The sequence below is a fragment of the Procambarus clarkii genome, chromosome 74, assembly GCF_040958095.1.
Source record: "Procambarus clarkii isolate CNS0578487 chromosome 74, FALCON_Pclarkii_2.0, whole genome shotgun sequence".
Classification (NCBI taxonomy): domain Eukaryota; kingdom Metazoa; phylum Arthropoda; class Malacostraca; order Decapoda; family Cambaridae; genus Procambarus; species Procambarus clarkii.
In genome coordinates, this window is record NC_091223.1 from 14141154 (window position 1) to 14160502 (window position 19349).

General features: G+C 42.1%; 1 protein-coding gene across 1 annotated transcript; it reads right to left on the bottom strand.

Moving 5' to 3' along the window:
• Positions 1 to 2295: 2295 nt before the first annotated feature.
• Positions 2296 to 19269, bottom strand: LOC123767334 (uncharacterized). Its single transcript, XM_045756934.2, has 4 exons — positions 18730 to 19269; positions 6239 to 6407; positions 5486 to 5590; positions 2296 to 3041 (listed from the first exon to the last, which is right to left on the bottom strand). Exons 1-4 carry the CDS (start codon positions 19233 to 19235, stop codon positions 3027 to 3029), a joined length of 795 nt encoding a protein of 264 aa, XP_045612890.2. The 5' UTR covers positions 19236 to 19269; the 3' UTR covers positions 2296 to 3026.
• Between the last annotated feature and the right edge of the window lie 80 nt (positions 19270 to 19349).

Sequence of the window (19349 nt, forward strand, 5' to 3'; positions counted from 1 at the left end):
CTTAAGTTATTACACAATGAAATCACAAGAACAAGATGTGCCTGGAAAGTCCAGGGATAGGGAGTTCCATCCACTCTCATGGTCTCGATATCTTCTCATTCTTCGTTATTGACGCTCTTTAGCATTCTCTTTCGTTTTCCACACTTTGTCGTCTTTTTCATGGAGTGGTGGGGATGTAGCTAACAGTGTGGTGCAGTAGGTGATGCACATATCACTTGATCATTCAGGTTAATGCCAATTCTGGTTGGGTGACTACACTGGCAACCTCACCATTGGCTTGGGAAGCCTTGATAAGTCTTAACAGGCTGCAGGCGATGAGTCACAATAACATGGCTGAAGAATGTTGACCAGACCACACACTAGAAAGTGAAGGGACGACGACGTTTCGGTCCGTCCTGGACCATTCTCAAGTCGATTGTGACAGATTTAACAGGCTTCCTGCCTTTCAGTGGTTTACCATACGTCATTGTCCCCTATTTTTTTTCCTCAATACTCATATATACAAGTTGTCAAATTAGCTTCAAAATGTTTCACTACCATAACTCAACCCAATTATGACAAGTTCTAAATTAAACATAGAACCATCTGTATGTATTTTCATCCATGCAATGTCCAAAACTTGAAACCTCTCTATCTTCATCATCAGTTTTGCCTCTGACAGATCTTTCATGGCTACTTCATATTGCAGTACTACTAATTTATTTAAATGCATCATTTGGTACTTCTCTGCCTGTCAAATGTACAGGTTTAGCTTTCAGTATTTTGTGCTGGTAACTAAGATAAATTACAGAGCCTAAATAGCAAACCCAGTTTTAGAAGAACTGGATAGGCATGATGTGGACAAGTATGTGATACTTAAAAGTTTCATCAGTTGAGAAGAAGCTATTTACTAGCACTAATCTTGAATGAAAGCTGTTCATATTCATTAAATAATTGATCTTAGTCATGGTTCATTGTGTTATGAACTTGTGATGCTACAGTAATTTTGTTTTATATTTGCAATGAATACACTTACAGGGTATTTGACTCCTGTAATGGTAATAAAGATCAATTTTACTTTCCTTATACATTCCTGGTATTGTTTACTATAAATAAACCATAAAAATAAAATAGAACTTTCTATTTTATTTTTATTTTCTATTTTAGAACCTTCTATTTATTTTAAGCATTGCACATAAATTCCCTCCAAATTTTAGTTTACTGTATTTTAATCTTAGACGATGCAAATTTGATTGCCAAGCCAACACTGCAAAAGTGACAACTCTGAATACATCTCTACCTTCCATGAAAACATCGTCTACAGCCTAACCTTTATTTTTTACATGACTTAGCGTCTTGGCTGTGATCCTATGGCCGACATTCTTGCATGACTTGTCATCTTGGCAAACATTCTGTAGACAAGTATGGAATCACACGCTTAAAACACATCAATAAATACACTTTGTTATAGTGTTCAAGGCAATTAATTGTATGTGTAGCATATACTGTATATGTTATAGTGTCAAATGTGTCATGTCACACTGCTGTCATATTCCAACCCATCCTCCTGTTTATATAGCAGTGTTTGTAACTATGTGCAACATTACAAAGACTGATGTACTAAGCAATTAGATACAGGTGTAGTAGAATTTTGTACTACAGGGTATTCACTATATAGTCAAAAACATTTAGCTAAAAAGCAAACAAATACTCCTAGGCCTAGTATAGCACAAATTTGTATTATACTAGACCAAAAATATCGTGTATTAGGCCTAGGAAGGTTATCTTGAGATGATTTCGGGGCTTTAGTGTCCCCGCGGCCCGGTCCTTGACCAGGCCTCCACCCCCAGAAAGCAGCCCGTGACAACTGACTAACACCCAGGTACCTATTTTACTGCTAGGTAACAGGGGCATAGGGTGAAAGAAACTCTGCCCATTGTTTCTCGCCGGCGCCTGGGATCGAACCCAGGACCACAGGATCACAAGTCCAGTGTGCTGTCCGCTCGGCCGACCGGCTCCCCACTAGGTTAGGTTAGTTTAGTTTGTCTTTGCAACGTAAATAGAAAATCTTTTTCCGGTTTGTCCAAATTCAATAGTACCAATTTTCTACTTTCTAATTGCATTTTACGTCGGTGAATGTACTACGATTTTCATCGTTACTATAAGTACTACAAAAACGGGAGGATGGGCTGCATATTCATACATACTGTGCTGTCCCTTACAAATTAAAGCAAGTCACATTGTGAAGACCTTAGACTAGCTATCCTTTCCTCTCACCCAACTAAGAGGACTCCTTAGGAGTAGAAAAACAATGGCCAATTCAAAATCTAATTTTTTTGTAGATAATTACAATGGAGTGAAATTGCTTAATACTTGTCATTTGCTAAAAGGACCTGATTACCGGACGGAGAAATGATGGATGACAAATCAATTGGCCCTAAGGGAGCTGATAGTTCAGCTTTTGAAACATGAAATAAAATACTGCATTACTACAAATTTACATTATTGCTAATAGTATATACAAATGCTACAGACCATCCACAGAGCATATGCTGAATATGCAGATTTAAAGCAAGCTTTGTAATTAAAATGGAAGTTTCATTGTCATCAGTTATCTAAACATTTAGGGCTTTGTGCATTTTAATTCCAAGACTGAGGGAGTGGAAAGGGTTCTAAACCTAAGCTGCTGTATTACACTGAAAATTAGTCGCACAACATAAATACATAGTAAGTAGAAATGGACACACATGATTGTACTGTATACATAATACACATTTGATATAGTCTGTAAAGCTGGTCACCTTGAGCTCTCATGATAGCAGGACCTTCAACACTCAAAAGTTATAAGCACCTTTATTGGAAGGTTTCTCTCGATTTATATACACACAGTCTCTGTCAAATTCTTTGCTCGCATTCTCTCATACTCATTTATTCTGTTTCACTCGGTTTCTCACTTTCTCGAACATTATGCATGGCTATAAGCTGTGGCACAGTAGTAACACCATCTTGCAGCAGAGATATGTAGAACTGGGTTTCTGGAAGGACATCTACTGCAATAGCTCCTGCAAGAAAAAATGGTTTATGATTTTCATTAAGATATATTGCAACAAGCAACTGTTGTGAGGTATTCTGTGGAAGGTGAGTAGTTTGACTTTGGGGGACATCGATACAAGTTTATAAAGTGCATAATGCACAGGCTTCCTGTTCATGACAAAAATTATATCTTTTTCAAATACAACCCCGTCTTCTTCTGAATTTCAATCTTTCCGATTATCCCAAATATTCGTTTGCCAGTCTGACCCCAGGTATCTCCACCCCCACGCAGGGTGTTCTCATCAACAAAGGTCAAGTGTCCGTTAATCGAGCTGCCAAACTCACTGTTTATGAATGGGAAATGGTTGACACTCAATTCAACTGATGACTTTTGAACATCTCGAACAGTAATGCTTTTTACCCACATACTACAAATACAAATAATCTCCAACAGAACCTGAACACCTAACCTAACCTACACTTAACTCTACATATATTTTATTTATTTATTTGTTTAATTATTGATATTTTTATTTATGTACAAGAAGGTACATTGGGTTTATTAGAGTATAGAGACTTGAAGTTTTACATTCTTGTAAAGCCACTAGCACGCATAGCGTTTCTGGCAAATGCTTAATCTAACATAATTTTAAGAAGGTAATTTCTAGCAAAATTAACAAAATATTTACAGGTACATTGTAAGAAAGTATAAAAATACATTGTAAGAAATTATAAAAATGCATTGTAAGAAAGTATAAAAATGCATTGTAAGAAATAAGATATAATGTTAACTTTAATATAGCGTAACATATAAATATAACATCGATAGATAATATTAATTTATATGTGAGAACAAACTTATTTTTTAATGCCCAATTCAATTCAATTTCTTTCTTTATTATGCACCCCATACCCATCCCGTGAGCGGTGGTGTAAAGGATTACAGAGGCACATAATCGGTTTAGGAACTGAACCCTCTAGTTCGTTTAGCTAAGCCCAATACCTGAAAAATGATAAGTGCTATCCTAGGGGTCGGCAACGGCTTTAACGAGCCTACAAAAGTTGACCCACGAGCTTATGTAGTTTGGCGACCTGCTCCTCACGACCCACTTTTGTTTTTGTGTTTACCCGCGGCGGACAAAGCCCTTCGTCTCCTTTATATCTGGGAATATATGTTTCATCCTGCCTCTATGGCGATCGGAAAGACAGGAAATCTGTTGTTCAGGGCTTCAACAAGCGGTGAAGTCAAGAGAAAACATGTTGTGATGAATTTTAAACAATAAGTTAATCTTGAAAAGAAAGTTGAATTCGGAATTCCTTGGAGTGTCGTCTGTGCCAAATTCAAAGTTAGCAAAACCACTCCGTGATATACCGAACGCTAAAGAGAATCTTTTGCAAGTTAGGCTAAAAGTGAAAGTTACGTAGCGATGTGCAAGATAAAAGTTTATTATTAATGCTCGTGTTAAAAGTGCTAACGAGGCTGTCTGGGAGTAGCACAGACAGACACTTGACGAATCAAAGAAGCCAGTGCCAAGATGGCTGATTATTATCACAAATGAAGCTTAGTGATTATTATGTGTGCAGTGATGGATGGCTAAGAGGCTTTACGGTTCAGTCATATGGTATTAGATGTAATTACCTAAGTGTAGTTACAGGATGAGAGCTACGCTCGTGGTGTCCCGTCTTCCCAGCACTCTTTGTCATATAACGCTTTGAAACTACTGACGGTCTTGGCCTCCACCACCTTCTCACTTAACTTGTTCCAACCGTCTACCACTCAGATGTGTGGAAAGCAATCTGCTGGTACAAAAGGAGCAGATATACGTGATCAAATTTGAGATCGTGCAGGACTATTCTTTTTCCCGTTACAAAAATTTATATTGACTATGAAACAGCTTGTATTGGCGTATGTTAACCTGACTTAACCTAACCCCTCAAGCCACGGCCTCATTATCCACCTCCACCAGTAATTAACACCACCACCCGCGGCCTGGTCGAGGACCGGGCCGCGGGGACACTAAAGCCCCGAAATCATCTCAAGATAACCATAACATCACTCCAAGATTACATACGTGGAGGAACATCAGGACACTTGGTGAGTACCCATATTTATTGTTACATGTTCTGTATTACCAGTATTGTGGTGGTTTGTTTAAAGTATGTAGTGCAGCAGTAGTGTATTGTTATGTACTGTTGTACATGTATTATTTTTCGTGCATGTGAGGGAATTCAACCACATATCCGAGAAGTGGGTAGACAACATCTTCCTACACAAGAAACTACTACATATCCGCACACGACTTCATATCTAGTCGCGATTGGAACTGGTGTTCGGAATAAGGGCGACATACTATGTGTAATTGTATAAATTAATGGGTTATCATCTGCGCCACTGATAAGTCTTATGAAAGTACTGCCGGTATACTATTCTGTTTGAATAAGTGGAGCAGGTTAACACTAGGAAGAAACTAACCTCATCTGACTCATCAGGTTCTGGGGCCATGAGTCTTTTGGCAGCTTCATCTGACCTTAGTGGAATTGTGGTGAACTTTGACCCATCAAGGTCAGTGATGTTCACCTGCAAAGAAAAGACTGCAGTGAAAACCGGTATAAGACACTTGGTATACATATACGCGTAAGTGATCAGTTTTCAATCTTTCCCAACCTTCTCCTCTGCCCCTCTCTCTCTCTCTCCCCCCCCCCTTCTTATTACCTCCCTTCTCTCTATCCTCCCTATCTCCAACCCCCTATCTTTTCACTCCTCACTTACTACTCCTCACCTATTTCCATTCCTCCTTTTTTCCACTCTGCCCACTCTCCACCCCCCCCCTCCCCTTCTTTCTTTTTCCTAGTCCCCTCCCTCTCTCTCTCTCCTCCTCATTTCCCCTCTTTCCTCCCTCCCCTTCCCCCTTGCCCAACTACTTGCGCTGGACGGTAGAGCAACGATCTCGCCTCATGCAGGTCACCGTCCAATCCCCAGTCATCCAAGTGGTTGGGCACCATTCCTTTCCCCCGTCCCATCCTAAATCCTTATCCTGACCCCTTCCAAGTGCTATATACTCGTAATGATTTGGCGCTTTCCCCCTGATAATTCCCTCCCCTCTCCCCCCCCTCTATTCACTCCCCCCTTGTCTATCTCTCCAATTCCCCTTCTTTGTCTCCCTTCTTCCCCCCCCCCCCCCAACTCTCTTTTCCTACCGTTACCCCATTCCCCTCCCTCTCTTACCTCGTGATCAGAGGGGTCCGGTGAGTCTGAGGTCTCTGAGGAAGACGGTGTCAATGGCCTGGAGTCTTCAGGCGCCGCAAGGCCAATATTTATGAGGATCTCACCCAAGACATCCTCGGGCTCGTCCTCGCTCTGTCTCAACATGGAATACACCACTCGTGGGTACCGCCTGTAGCAGGGAGGGAGGCAGGGTTCAAGTTCAAGTTCATGTTTATTGAGACAAGAAAGAAATACATCTCAAAGGGATAGAGTAGCTTAGGCTATGTCTACCCCCCCCCCTCAAGGGAGGGTCAGTGTATCATTATTATTTATTTATATACAAGAAGGTACATTGGGTTTGTGAGAATACATAGCATAGTACAGTATTTACTCTCTTGTAAAGCCACTAGTACGCGCAGCGTTTCCGGCAGGTCCTTAATCTAACAGATAATTTTAAGTAGGTAAATTCTATCAGAATTATTTCTGAGGTCGAGCGAAACATGGCATGGGGGAAATTATTTAATACATGAAAATAGTAAACATGACAAGTAACACTTATAAAACAAATAAGCAAGACTTGACATAAATAACTAAAGTATAATAACTTGTAGAGTAAATAAACAAAAGTACATAGTGGGAACTTAGTCGTAATGAATACGGAATAAAGAGGCTATGAAGTAGATTCTAAATTGAAGGTGTACAAAATTCAAGAGTACATTTATGTATTATGTACAAGTACATGGTAGTAAGGTAACAGTAATATGCATCATTATTGCATTTGCTTTTATGAAGTCGCTAATCATGTAGAGATTCGGGCAAATATTAAAGCAATCAATACGGTCATGTGATAAAGGTGAGTTATTAACACGACTTTACTAATATATATGGGAAAGTTCAAGATAATTTCTGTGTTTTATACGAATAGATAAACTGAGTTTAAAATAGGGAGAATTATTTCAGCAATATAACTACAGCATTTTAAAGCTAAAAATAATAGCATACACAGTTGACTTACCTAGGATCTTTTTGTATGGGACACCTGTACTTCACGCTATTTGGTGTGATATTAACACAAATTATTACATATTTTCAATTATAGCCTAACTATTTGGCCACCTACCTGCAGTGTTCTTTCCCCATGGCCACCTTACAGTGTCCTGTCTCTTTTAGTACCTTCCTGTAGTAACCTGTCATATCCGTCCACTTCACTATACAGTGGTGGCTTGCCTCTGGCCACCTTCCACCAGTGGGCCTTTCTGGCTAAAGGTGTATCTTATTATGGATAAGGACATAAAACATTAATAATAGATGATCTTAATAACAGAAATAATACGAAGAAATGCATATAGTAATCAGAACAGTAATAATTCAACATACTGCCCCAAGCCGGGCTTGGGGAGTAGAACTTCCAGAACCCACTCCAGATATACTTCAGGTATATACTCTAGGTATACACTCCAGGTATATACTCTAGGTATACACTCCAGGTATATACTCTAGGTATACACTCCAGGTATATACTCTAGGTATACACTCCAGGTATATACTCTAGGTATACACTCCAGGTATATACTCTAGGTATACACTCCAGGTATATACTCTAGGTATACACTCCAGGTATATACTCTAGGTATACACTCCAGGTATATGTTCCAGGTAATGCAAATGTACAAGGGTCAGAGTCTGAAGTACACTCCTCAAATGAACATAAGTAACATACCTAACCTAATGTACAATGAAATTACAAGAAAGTGATGTATGAACGTGCATCGATCTGTGGGATACGGGTTCGATTCTGTTCTCCAGTCTCAATATTTTCACATCTTACCTAATCTTAATCATGTCCTGACTTCATAAACCCACAATATATAATATAATTAAGAAATCAAAAAGCTTTATTACACCGTATGATTGATTCATATGTCAGTTGTCAAAAGATATGTGGAAACTATAACATTATTATAATCATATTTTTAGTTGGCTTAAGAGTAAGACAGAAAATCTGAGAAAGTGGGTTGGCAACGTTAATTATGGGTGACAACAAACACACCCAGTATGGTAACTAAATATATATTTTATATAATTTGGTTGCCGAGGTTGGTGATTAACAGTACGTGATCGCATCAGGCTTGGATACCCATGTGCATGGGAAATAGGCTTACAGGTTCCGGAAGATGAGAGGAAATGTTAGTACTGTGGAGAAATGCCCGACAAACCACTGGAACATTATCTAACACAGTGCACAGTTACACCCCCATTAAGATTTCAACTTAGATTACAGTTACACCCCCCATTAAGATTTCAACTTAGATTCAACAGAACAGAAGTTGTTAAACATGTGGGACAAAATCTTACTGAAGCGACCATACGAGTCATAAATACTCATACTCCGCCCAAGTAAAACAGAAACAAGCAACACTTAGTGGGCCAGCCAGAGGCTTAAGGCCCGTGCTGGAATATCCCTGCAAAAAAAAAAAAAAAGTACGTGTTCGTTGTGAGAGGTTGAATCGTAGTGTGGTACTGTTGAATGCTGGAAACAGTAGAGATGATCCCAATGGTTCATTTAGATCCATCCCAATGAACCATCTGGTTAGGCGGTTCGTCGTGTATCTTAAGTGTTGATGTTCTTGTGTTCTTTACCACTGTGAAGGTAGACTGCTGCTGCTGTGATTCGGTGGCCTTATATTCCTGTCCACCTGAGTTTCCAGCTCCAGGTTGCTCGTAATTTGGTTGATGGGAAACTGCTTAGCTTCAGTTGGATGTTATTATAATAGGTCGTGGAGCTCCTTGGTATGTTGCAGTGGTAAGTTGGGTTGCTGCAGATTATCATTTGTAGTCCTCGGAATTTCTTGGGGACACGTATTGATGTAAGTAATCCATGTGGGATTATTGTAAACGTTTAAGTGTTTACCATAGAATTTCTTGGATTGTGGAGGAGTTGCCATATTATTGCTAATGTGGTTGTTCGGTTGTTACAGATTGACCGCTTTATAGCTAGGTTTCCAATTGCTGTCAGGCTAACAGGAACAAGCCGAGCGAGTGGTGCCCATTGGTATTAATAATGTCTAAAATCGTCAGTCAGTATTTGACCATGTTCGAAGCTATGACTCGAAACGTGTGTCGTTCAATTCCAGCCAGTGTTGTAAACACCTTATCTAGCCTTACCTAGATTTAACATAATATTAATTAATATTTTAAGAACAGCAAATAGTTTATTATTAAGCCGCGTGAAAGATTCATCCTGTATTCCTGTCAGTTGGCTGTCTACCACTTGGGCTGGAAGATGAGTTGCTTGCCAGACGAGCGTGTTGTTTAAATTTGATTGGTATTACGTAAATAATTAATACTAAACTGTATTGTTTATGAACAGTGAAGAGACAACAGACTAACCAACAACAGAAACAACCTTCTAAACTGTAAACACTTTCACAAAGGTCCCAGTTCTCATCCTGGGTCCCACGGGCTGGCTCAGACTGGCTTATAACGAATCTGGCTGGTTGTTTGTGACTAGTTTATTTATTATTGCACTCCATGCTCATGCTAAGGGCGGTAGTGGGCCCAATAACCATCTCTCTCTCTCTCTCTCTCTGTCTCTCTCTCTCTCTCTCTCTCTCTCTCTCTCTCTCTCTCTCTCTCTCTCTCTCTCTCTCTCTCTCTCTCTCTCTCTCTCTCTCTGTCTGTCTCTCTCTCTCTCTCTCTCTCTCTCTCTCTCTCTCTCTCTCTCTCTCTCTCTCTCTCTCTCTCTCTCTCTCTCTCTCTCTCTCTCTCTCTCTCTCTCTGTCTCTCTCTGTCTCTCTCTCTCTCTCTCTCTCTCTCTCTCTCTCTCTCTCTCTCTCTCTCTCTCTCTCTCTCTCTCTCTCTCTCTCTCTCTCTCTCTCTCTCTCTCTCCAGTTTCATGTAACGTCAATTAGCTTAACAGGCTTCCTGTCCCTGACAACAGGTAACAGGAAACCATATTTGATCTCTGTGTTGACGATCACTCCCATGTGCTCTTATTTTGTTTTGCATCTTCTCCCGCATGGCCCTGAAATACGAGTTTCAACCCGCCACAGGCCCGAGTCTCCATGCATCAGGTTCAGTCCTGCAGGCAGGTCTACAGGCTCCTGCCACATCAGCAAGTAGGCTCGCCACACCCGTTCGTCAGGCGTGGCACATTACGCCCGGATTTTTAACCTTTTACCTTTCACGTACCCTTTGAGCATTATTAGGGTCACTAGTGTTCGGCCATAATGATAACTAGACAAATATGCAGAATATCACTGTTGTGTATATCTGTAAATAGCACCAATAAATTAGTAAATACGAAACCCCATTTGATGATGTGTTTACTGAAACACATTTGATGATGTGTTTCAGTAAACATAAGGAATTGAAGATAAAATCACAGAACAATACCACATTCTTTTTTTTTTTCTTTTGTGAGATATATACAAGAGTTGTTACATTCTTGTACAGCCACTAGTATGCGTAGCGTTTCGGGCAAGTCCTTAATCCTATGGTCCCTGGAATACGATCCCCTGCCGCGAAGAATCGTTTTTTCATCCAAGTACACATTTTACTGTTGCGTTAAACAGAGGCTACAGTTAAGGAATTGCGCCCAGTAAATCCTCCCCGGCCAGGATACGAACCCATGACATAGCGCTCGCGGAACGCCAGGCGAGTGTCTTACCACTACACCACGGAGACTGTCAATGACTGTCGTGACTGATGACTGCCACGGAGACATTCATCATCTTGTGTGCAGTATTAATTTCAAGAGGGTTTAAATTTGAAAAATTGAGTAATTTACTATCTTTAAAATATATTTCAGACATAAACTGCAGCAAAACTAAATGAAAGCTTTGTAGCTGTTATCTCATAGTTTATTAGAAAATATGACCAATAAGATCTCAACTGGAAAGTTAATGAATGAGATGGCTAGTGTTGATTTTGTTCGGCTAGCCTAGGGAGCTGAGGAACTGTTTTGGGTAATGCGCGTCGAAGGTCGGGCTTCCACATTCAGTCGAGATTCTATTTTAGATTTCATCTGAAGTTAGCTGGAAAACCCAGATTCACACAAATATGTTGTTGACGAGAGTAAAGGAGAGCGAACAGAGTCCTTAGCAGCACAAGCTTATGACTTGGATATTATATCTTTCACCAGAATGCATCGTACCGTGGTTCGTGCGTTAAGACGTGCGTCTAGAGATACCCAGGACGTTGGTTCGATCCCCCTGGACTGCTCTGAAGATTGTCTCTTTCATCAGAATAATAACACATTCTTTCTCAGTGAGATCAAGAACACTGCAAACGTTCACAAGGTCAATAAATTGTTCTTGAATATCATCAACAATATAAACAATATCTGTATGAAAAGGCTGTCTAGATAGCTTTAAATTTACTTCAGATATATCTTGTTTACTTGCTTAAACCCCTGCCGTACCTCACAACACCAAGAGGCACCTTTAGAGGTACGCTTAGGTTGAAATCCTAAGCTCTACACCCTTTCCTGTAGGAAGACATTCCTCACTCATTTAACAGCCATCGTCCTCAACGCTCGTGCGTATTTACATATCTCGGCAGTAAACCCCACCATCCTTTTCCCTTCAAGCTTCTTTTTGAATACTCCCCTAACTTGAAGTGCTACACAAGAACATCCTTCATCTTGCAAGGCATGTAAATACCATCTGAATAACCTCCCTTCCAATTTAACCCTCATTCTTCCCTTCCCTATTATACTTATATTCCCTTTCCCTATTTCTTCCCAACCTATCCCTATTTCTTTTTCGCCATCCTCTTAAGATTATCATCTACTTGCGTCACCATTAATGGTTACTACAGCAACCATTATAACCAAGCCGTGAACAGCACATTCCATGGTTACCGAGTGTTTATTTATAGCTTTCTTGTAAGGGGTCGCCAGGTCACCCGGATTGCCAGGGTCACCCAGAATCGCCAGGTCACTGGAATTGCCAGTCACCGGAATCGTCAGGGTTCACTAGGATGGCCAGTCACCAGGAACCAATCGCCCGTTCCTTCTGGACCAAGAGGCACCATATTTCCAAGAGTCATAATTTGTCCCCCCAAAAGAAGAAAAAAAACAGCTGCTGCCATATTACGAGCGTGGGGCTCAATATTTCATCGATAGGAGCCTAGCATAAACTGCTGCCAGACATGCGATAGAGGGGAAGGGGGCGGGGTCAGGGGGGGAACGGTTCATGGGGAGAACCCATGAACTTGGTTCAAATTAAGAAAAAAAACTCATGACCATTAACTATAACCGTAAAAGTATATAGTTTCAGTTGTGAGATTCTGGGGTAATTATTTAGAGTTTTGGGCGCTCGTGACTGGCTGGTGGGTTTGGGTAATCATGAGCTGACTCCATAGCCAGCAAACGTTGCTTATAAAACGTCCGTTTAGTTCATTTATTATGCACCTCATACCCATGACAACGCTACGGGCTGCATACCCATCCTGTAGCTGGTAGTGAAAAGATTACTAAGGTACATAATGGGCCCTGAAACTGAACCCCCCAGAATTCATTTTGCTATGCAAGTTACAGTCTTAATAGGCTAGTTGCACAGTTTAATATATGTATATCGGCAACAAATTGAAGACAACAATCACTAAGCTAAGCTATATACATTTGCGGTGATCACATTGATGAAGTTTAAGTCAGCCAAGAGGTGGCACGGGCATGAATAGCCCGTAAAGGTGATGTTTGTTGATGTTCCAGATTTAGCTACTCAGAACGAAGTGTCCATGTAGCACGGGCTATGGTGAGCCCGTGAAGGTGATCACATAACTTGATTCTTACCTTTATTTTACCTGCTCCTCACCTCACCTCTCTCACCTTATTCATTGCCTGTACCTTCTTCTCTTGGCGGGTCTACAGGCGCGGGTCACACACACACTGCGGACGAGGAGTGTGAGTGGTGAAGACATTTGGGTTAACTGTTCACGTCAGCTGGCCGCAATGCGTCGTATTCAGTGACCACAACCTCTCGGCAAAGGACTATGAGGGGGGCCCAGCTGTATTTGTCCGGTAGCGGAGTTATGATATTGAATCTCTCTCTCTCTCTCTCTCTGTCTCTCTCTGTCTCTCTCTGTCTCTCTCTGTCTCTCTCTGTCTCTCTCTCTGTCTCTCTCTCTCTGTCTGTCTCTCTCTCTCTCTCTCTCTCTCTCTCTCTCTCTCTCTCTCTCTCTCTCTCTCTCTCTCTCTCTCTCTCTCTCTCTCTCTCTCTCTCTCTCTCTCTCTCTCTGCCTCCATATACCCGTCACATAAACACTAGGAAAGACAGCATTGAGCCCAAATGAAGCGTAACTCTGTCACTCTCCCTCCCTCTCCCCCCATACCCTGTCCTCCTACCCTCCCCCATAGTCACGCTCCTCAACATGATAATTAAGTAAAGGAGGAGGGTCAACTCCCTGATCAATGACCTCTCGAATGCCTCCCCCAACTCTTAATGGAATACACATCTCCAAATGTTAATGTGAAATTGTGGTTCACGGACATTGTCGCTTACAGTTTTTTGTTAAGCTGAAGCGTAGCAGGAACTGTCTACCTGCCTACACACGGTAGGTAAGTAGATGGGTAGTAGATGAGCTGGTGACGCTATTTTAGGTGAAGTCTTGATTTGGTGGTGGCCCCGTCAGGTGACAGGCGACAGCCGATCAGATGTCGGCCCCGATCAGATGACAGCCAGTCAGGTGATGGGACTGCCAAATGACAGAGGTAGGCAGGTGTAGGGGGCGAGCATGGCATTAGCGCCCAGGTGGGAGCCACGATCAATACTCAGGTGTGAGAGTGCATTCACATTAGAGCCTCTGGGTGTTGTGATTGGCTCCCCGAGGTTTCAAATCAGCTGTATTGAGGTAAATTATCAGGGTGCAGTGATGGCTACTTTGTGGGAGGGATCACTGCTCAAGGTGATGTGCTTTAAACTAGAGATGCAGTGATCGATACTCAGAGTTTAACAGTTATTACCCGGGTTTGGTGATTAAAAGACAAAGTACTATCATCAGTATTCTAGATGCAGCGATGTGATCAATGCAGAGATTGTGATCGGTAGAAGGTGGCATGTTTATTACGCAAATTCAGAACAACAAGCACCCCATCGACACCCATTCAGCATCATATAAACACCCCATCACAACCATATAGCACTACCCAGTAGCACACGTTCAGCAGTAAACAAACCCCATCTCACTCACAAAAAATAACTATCCCCCAATTGAAGAGATTCTCAATTTGGGGGCAGATGCACCCACAGGCCCCAGAGGTATGCATACCCAGGTAGTACCACATGCTTTTTTTACAAATAAGTTTTGCACAAACTCCAAAACACCAGTATTCTTCCCTCATGTATCCTTAGGAGTATACATAACCTGGGATGAGAACCCTCTGCCACATTGTAATATACTGGAATGTCTTCAAGGTGTCACGTTATCTCTCGCCTCTTCAAGCTCAAGCTTATGCTATCTTCCTCGCACAATCTTACAGTAGTAATCAGCAGCATGAGAATTATGTATACATCTGTTGACCAGACCACACACTAGAAAGTGAAGGGACGACGACGTTTCGGTCCATCCTGGACCATTCTCAAGTCGATTGTCGATCACAATCGACTTGAGAATGGTCCAGGACGAACCGAAACGTTGTCGACCCTTCACTTTCTAGTGTGTGGTCTGGTCAACATACTTTAGCCACGTTATTGTGACTCATCGCCAGCGTATGTATATATCTGCAGATGGCATGGCCAATAAATTATGGGAACTTTAAGAGGGTACATAAAATAGTCACGCATATTGCAATAAATGAAACTCGCGGAGACAATAATGAACGCAGTGTTTACAGTAGAGAATGTATATATATGCTAGTTAGCAATGTAAATGTGTGGCCACGTCTGTGGTAGAAAATAATAATAATAATAATAAAAACACTGGGATATGATGACGGAGTGAAGGAACGATGCCCAACCTCCTCTGACAGCCAGGGAGTATGACGCAAGCAGTACAAACTGTCTGAAGATCACGAGGAGGCCAGCAACAGAAGCCAAGTGGAATGAAAGCAAAGATCATAGTCTTTGGTGATTTTAATAAGAGAGAAATTGACTGAAAAACAATTTCTCATTGAGAGTAAATGTGTGGAAATACTGGTATTCAGTGCAGGTCTTAAATAAATGGAGCACTCGATGATAGCTTCCACGACTTGTGCTTGTAAACACCAGGTATGAAGCGGAGCCCTGGAGTCAGATCGCACTCCCCGGAGACATAGTTAAAACAAATAGAGTTGGTATTGGAGGGTTGAAATAGCCTAAGCTATTCTATCCTTTTGAGATGTATCTTATTGTCTCAATAAACGAACTTGAATAAAGTAGGTTAAGCAGAGGAAGTGGTTGATATAGCAGAGGGAGAGAATGATTGACGCAGCAGAGTGAAGGAGCTACCGCTGGAGCGAGGGCGTTGGTGATGTCAAGGTATAGTGAAGGGAAGACAGACATCAGTGGCTGACAAGCAGGTATCGACCAGGGGCTTACACAACACATCACTTTGTGGTGTTGGTCATATCACTGTATTGATCTGTGTGTTTAACCCTCAGCAAGATATGTTCGACCCTCAGTCGGACAGGATCCTGACAGCTGAGTGGACAGCGCTCACGATTCGTAGTCATAAGGTTCCGGGTTCGATCCCCGGCGGAAACAAATAAACAGAGTTTCTTGCCCCCTGTTCACCTAGCAGTAAATAGGTACATGGGAGTTAGACAGCTGCTACGGGCTGCTTCCTGGGGGTGTGTAACAAAAAGGAGGCCTGGTCGACGACCGGACAAATCTATCAGCTAGATGTGTAATACATAATTTTTAACTAGCTATATACAATCCTGTCAAATGCTGTTAGAATTACCCTCTATCGTGTATAGCCCCTCACAGTCAGGTAGTACCCCTCACTTTCAGTATAACCCCTCACTCTCAGGTATAGCCCTTTTCACTTAGCATCCTGTCATATTCAGACAAACATTAATATGATTCCAATAATGTTGTTGAAACCGTTCATCAATTTATAATTATTGTGAGGAACATTTAAAGAAGTCGAAAACACTTGTGTTTATGTTCATGGGTGTAAGTGGCAGTGTTATGTTTGTGGGTGTAAGTGGCAGTGTTATGTTTGTGGGTGTAAGTAGTAACTGAGCAGCCAGTAGGATGAGCCACACCCACTCGCCTTTGTTGGTATTAGCAAGGAAATCAGTGAGCCTCGGGGCATATACACTGCGAGGTGTATACACACACACACACACACACACACACACACACACACACACACACACACACACACACACACACACACACACACACACACACACATACATGGGTGGTACGCGAACAAGGGGACACAGGTGAAGATTGAGTACCCGTATGAGCCACAGGGACGTTAGGAAGAACTTTTTCAGTGTCAGAGTAGTTAACATGTAGAATGCATTAGGCAGTGATGTGATGGAGGCTGACTCCATACACAGTTTCATGTGAAGATATGATAGAGCCCAGTAGGCTCAGGAACCTGTACACCAGTTGATTGACAGTTGAGAGGTGGGACCAAAGAGCCAGAGCTCAACCCCCGCAAGCACAACTAAGTGAATACAACTAGGTGAATACACACACACACACACACACACACACACACACACACACACACACACACACACACACACACACACACACACACACACACACACACACACACACTGACGTAATTATAAGCGCAGGAAGGGAGAGACTTAATCTAACCTACCCTAACCTAACCTCACCTCACCTAATCGATATATAATAACAAATATTCCACGAGTATTAATCAGTCAGACGGCACCACTCCTGTGCCAGGTAAGTCCACTACGGGCTCACCATAGCCCGTGCTACTTGGAACTTGTTCCGAATAGCTGAATCTATAATAACGAGTATTAATTTAATACTGCTGGTCTCTTCATTTTTTACGAGAGCCCCCATTCACTAGGAGTAGTGGCTGGTACAAGGACAGCTTCGCTTCTGGCTGGTCGGTATTCGGTCCTCGATTGTTCAAGCGAAGTATTACGTAATTAAATCTTTTGTGACATTTATTATGCCTAATGGGACAATTGTTTGCCACAACACGCTACACCTCACGCTGTGAATATATGAGCCTTGTACACTTACGCTGTGAATATATGAGTCTTGTACACTTACGCTGTGAATATATGAGCCTTGTACACTTACGCTGTGAATATATGAGTCTTGTACACTTACGCTGTGAATATATGAGCCTTGTACACTTACGCTGTGAATATATGAGTCTTGTACACTTACGCTGTGAATATATGAGCCTTGTACACTTATGCTGTGAATATATGAGCCTTGTACACTTACGCTGTGAATATATGAGCCTTGTGCACTTACGCTGTGAATATATGAGTCTTGTACACTTACGCTGTGAATATATGAGTCTTGTACACTTACTCTGTGAATATATGAGCCTTGTACACTTACGCTGTGAATATATGAGCCTTGTACACTTACGCTGTGAATATATGAGCCTTGTACACTTACGCTGTGAATATATGAGTCTTGTACACTTACGCTGTGAATATATGAGTCTTGTACACTTACGCTGTGGATATTAGAGCCTAATACACTTACGCTGTGGATATTAGAGCCTAATACACTTACGCTGTGGATATGGGAGCCTAATACACTTACGCTGTGGATATGGGAGCCTAATACACTTACGCTGTGGATATGGGAGCATAATACACTTACGCTGTGGATATGGGAGCATAATACACTTACGCTGTGGATATGGGAGCATAATACACTTACGCTGTGGATATGTGAGCCTAATACACTTACGCTGTGGATATGGGAGCATAATACACTTACGCTGTGGATATTAGAGCCTAATACACTTACGCTGTGGATATGGGAGCCTAATACACTTACGCTGTGGATATGGGAGCATAATACACTTACGCTGTGGATATGGGAGCATAATACACTTACGCTGTGGATATGGGAGCCTAATACACTTACGCTGTGGATATGGGAGCATAATACACTTACGCTGTGGATATGGGAGCATAATACACTTACGCTGTGGATATGGGAGCATAATACACTTACGCTGTGGATATGTGAGCCTAATACACTTACGCTGTGGATATGGGAGCATAATACACTTACGCTGTGGATATTAGAGCCTAATACACTTACGCTGTGGATATGGGAGCCTAATACACTTACGCTGTGGATATGGGAGCATAATACACTTACGCTGTGGATATGGGAGCATAATACACTTATGCTGTGGATATTAGAGCCTAATACACTTACGCTGTGGATATTAGTGCCTAATACACTTACGCTATGGATATGGGAGCCTAATACACTGACGCTGTGGATATTAGAGCCTAATACACTTACGCTGTGGATATTAGTGCCTAATACACTTACGCTATGGATATGGGAGCATAATACACTGACGCTGTGGATATTAGAGCCTAATACACTTACGCTGTGCCCATGTTCTCCTTCCACTTGTGAATGAAGCAGAGAAGCATGACGAAGAGGGAGCCAGCGATGACCACAGATATAAGCAGCAGCAGCAGGTTCCCCGCCAGGGAGGTGGCGGACTTTAGCTCCTGGGCCGTCACACCGCGGCCCAGGCTACTGATATTCCTCTTACTGGCTGTCTCCTTGACAGGCGAAGCCGCCGCCACATCACTCTGGCTGCTAAGGCCGCCTGGCCACTCTTTTCTCGCCTTGCTAGGATATGACGGGCTCTCTGGCCCTTGAGGCTGCTCTTCCTCCTCCTCCAAGCCATCAGTCGTGTGCATAGGTTTGGGGCTATGTTTTTTGAGGGTGATAGACTCATTGAGCTCTGCGATCGCCTGGAGATCGGGGAGGGTTTCAGGGTTCGCTCTGTCACTGCGGGTGTCCGCCTGCACACACACGATGCACACGCACGCACACAACACACATAATGTCAGATGTACCCATGGAGACCTGACTTGCGCCATTTTCACATTGGAGGAGTTGTGAAGCGACTGGAGTCTGCGGCCGGACTGAAGGCAGTTACCAACTAGTCCGTTACATCAACCTGATCCTCCCCTCATTATGCCTTTCCTACAAAT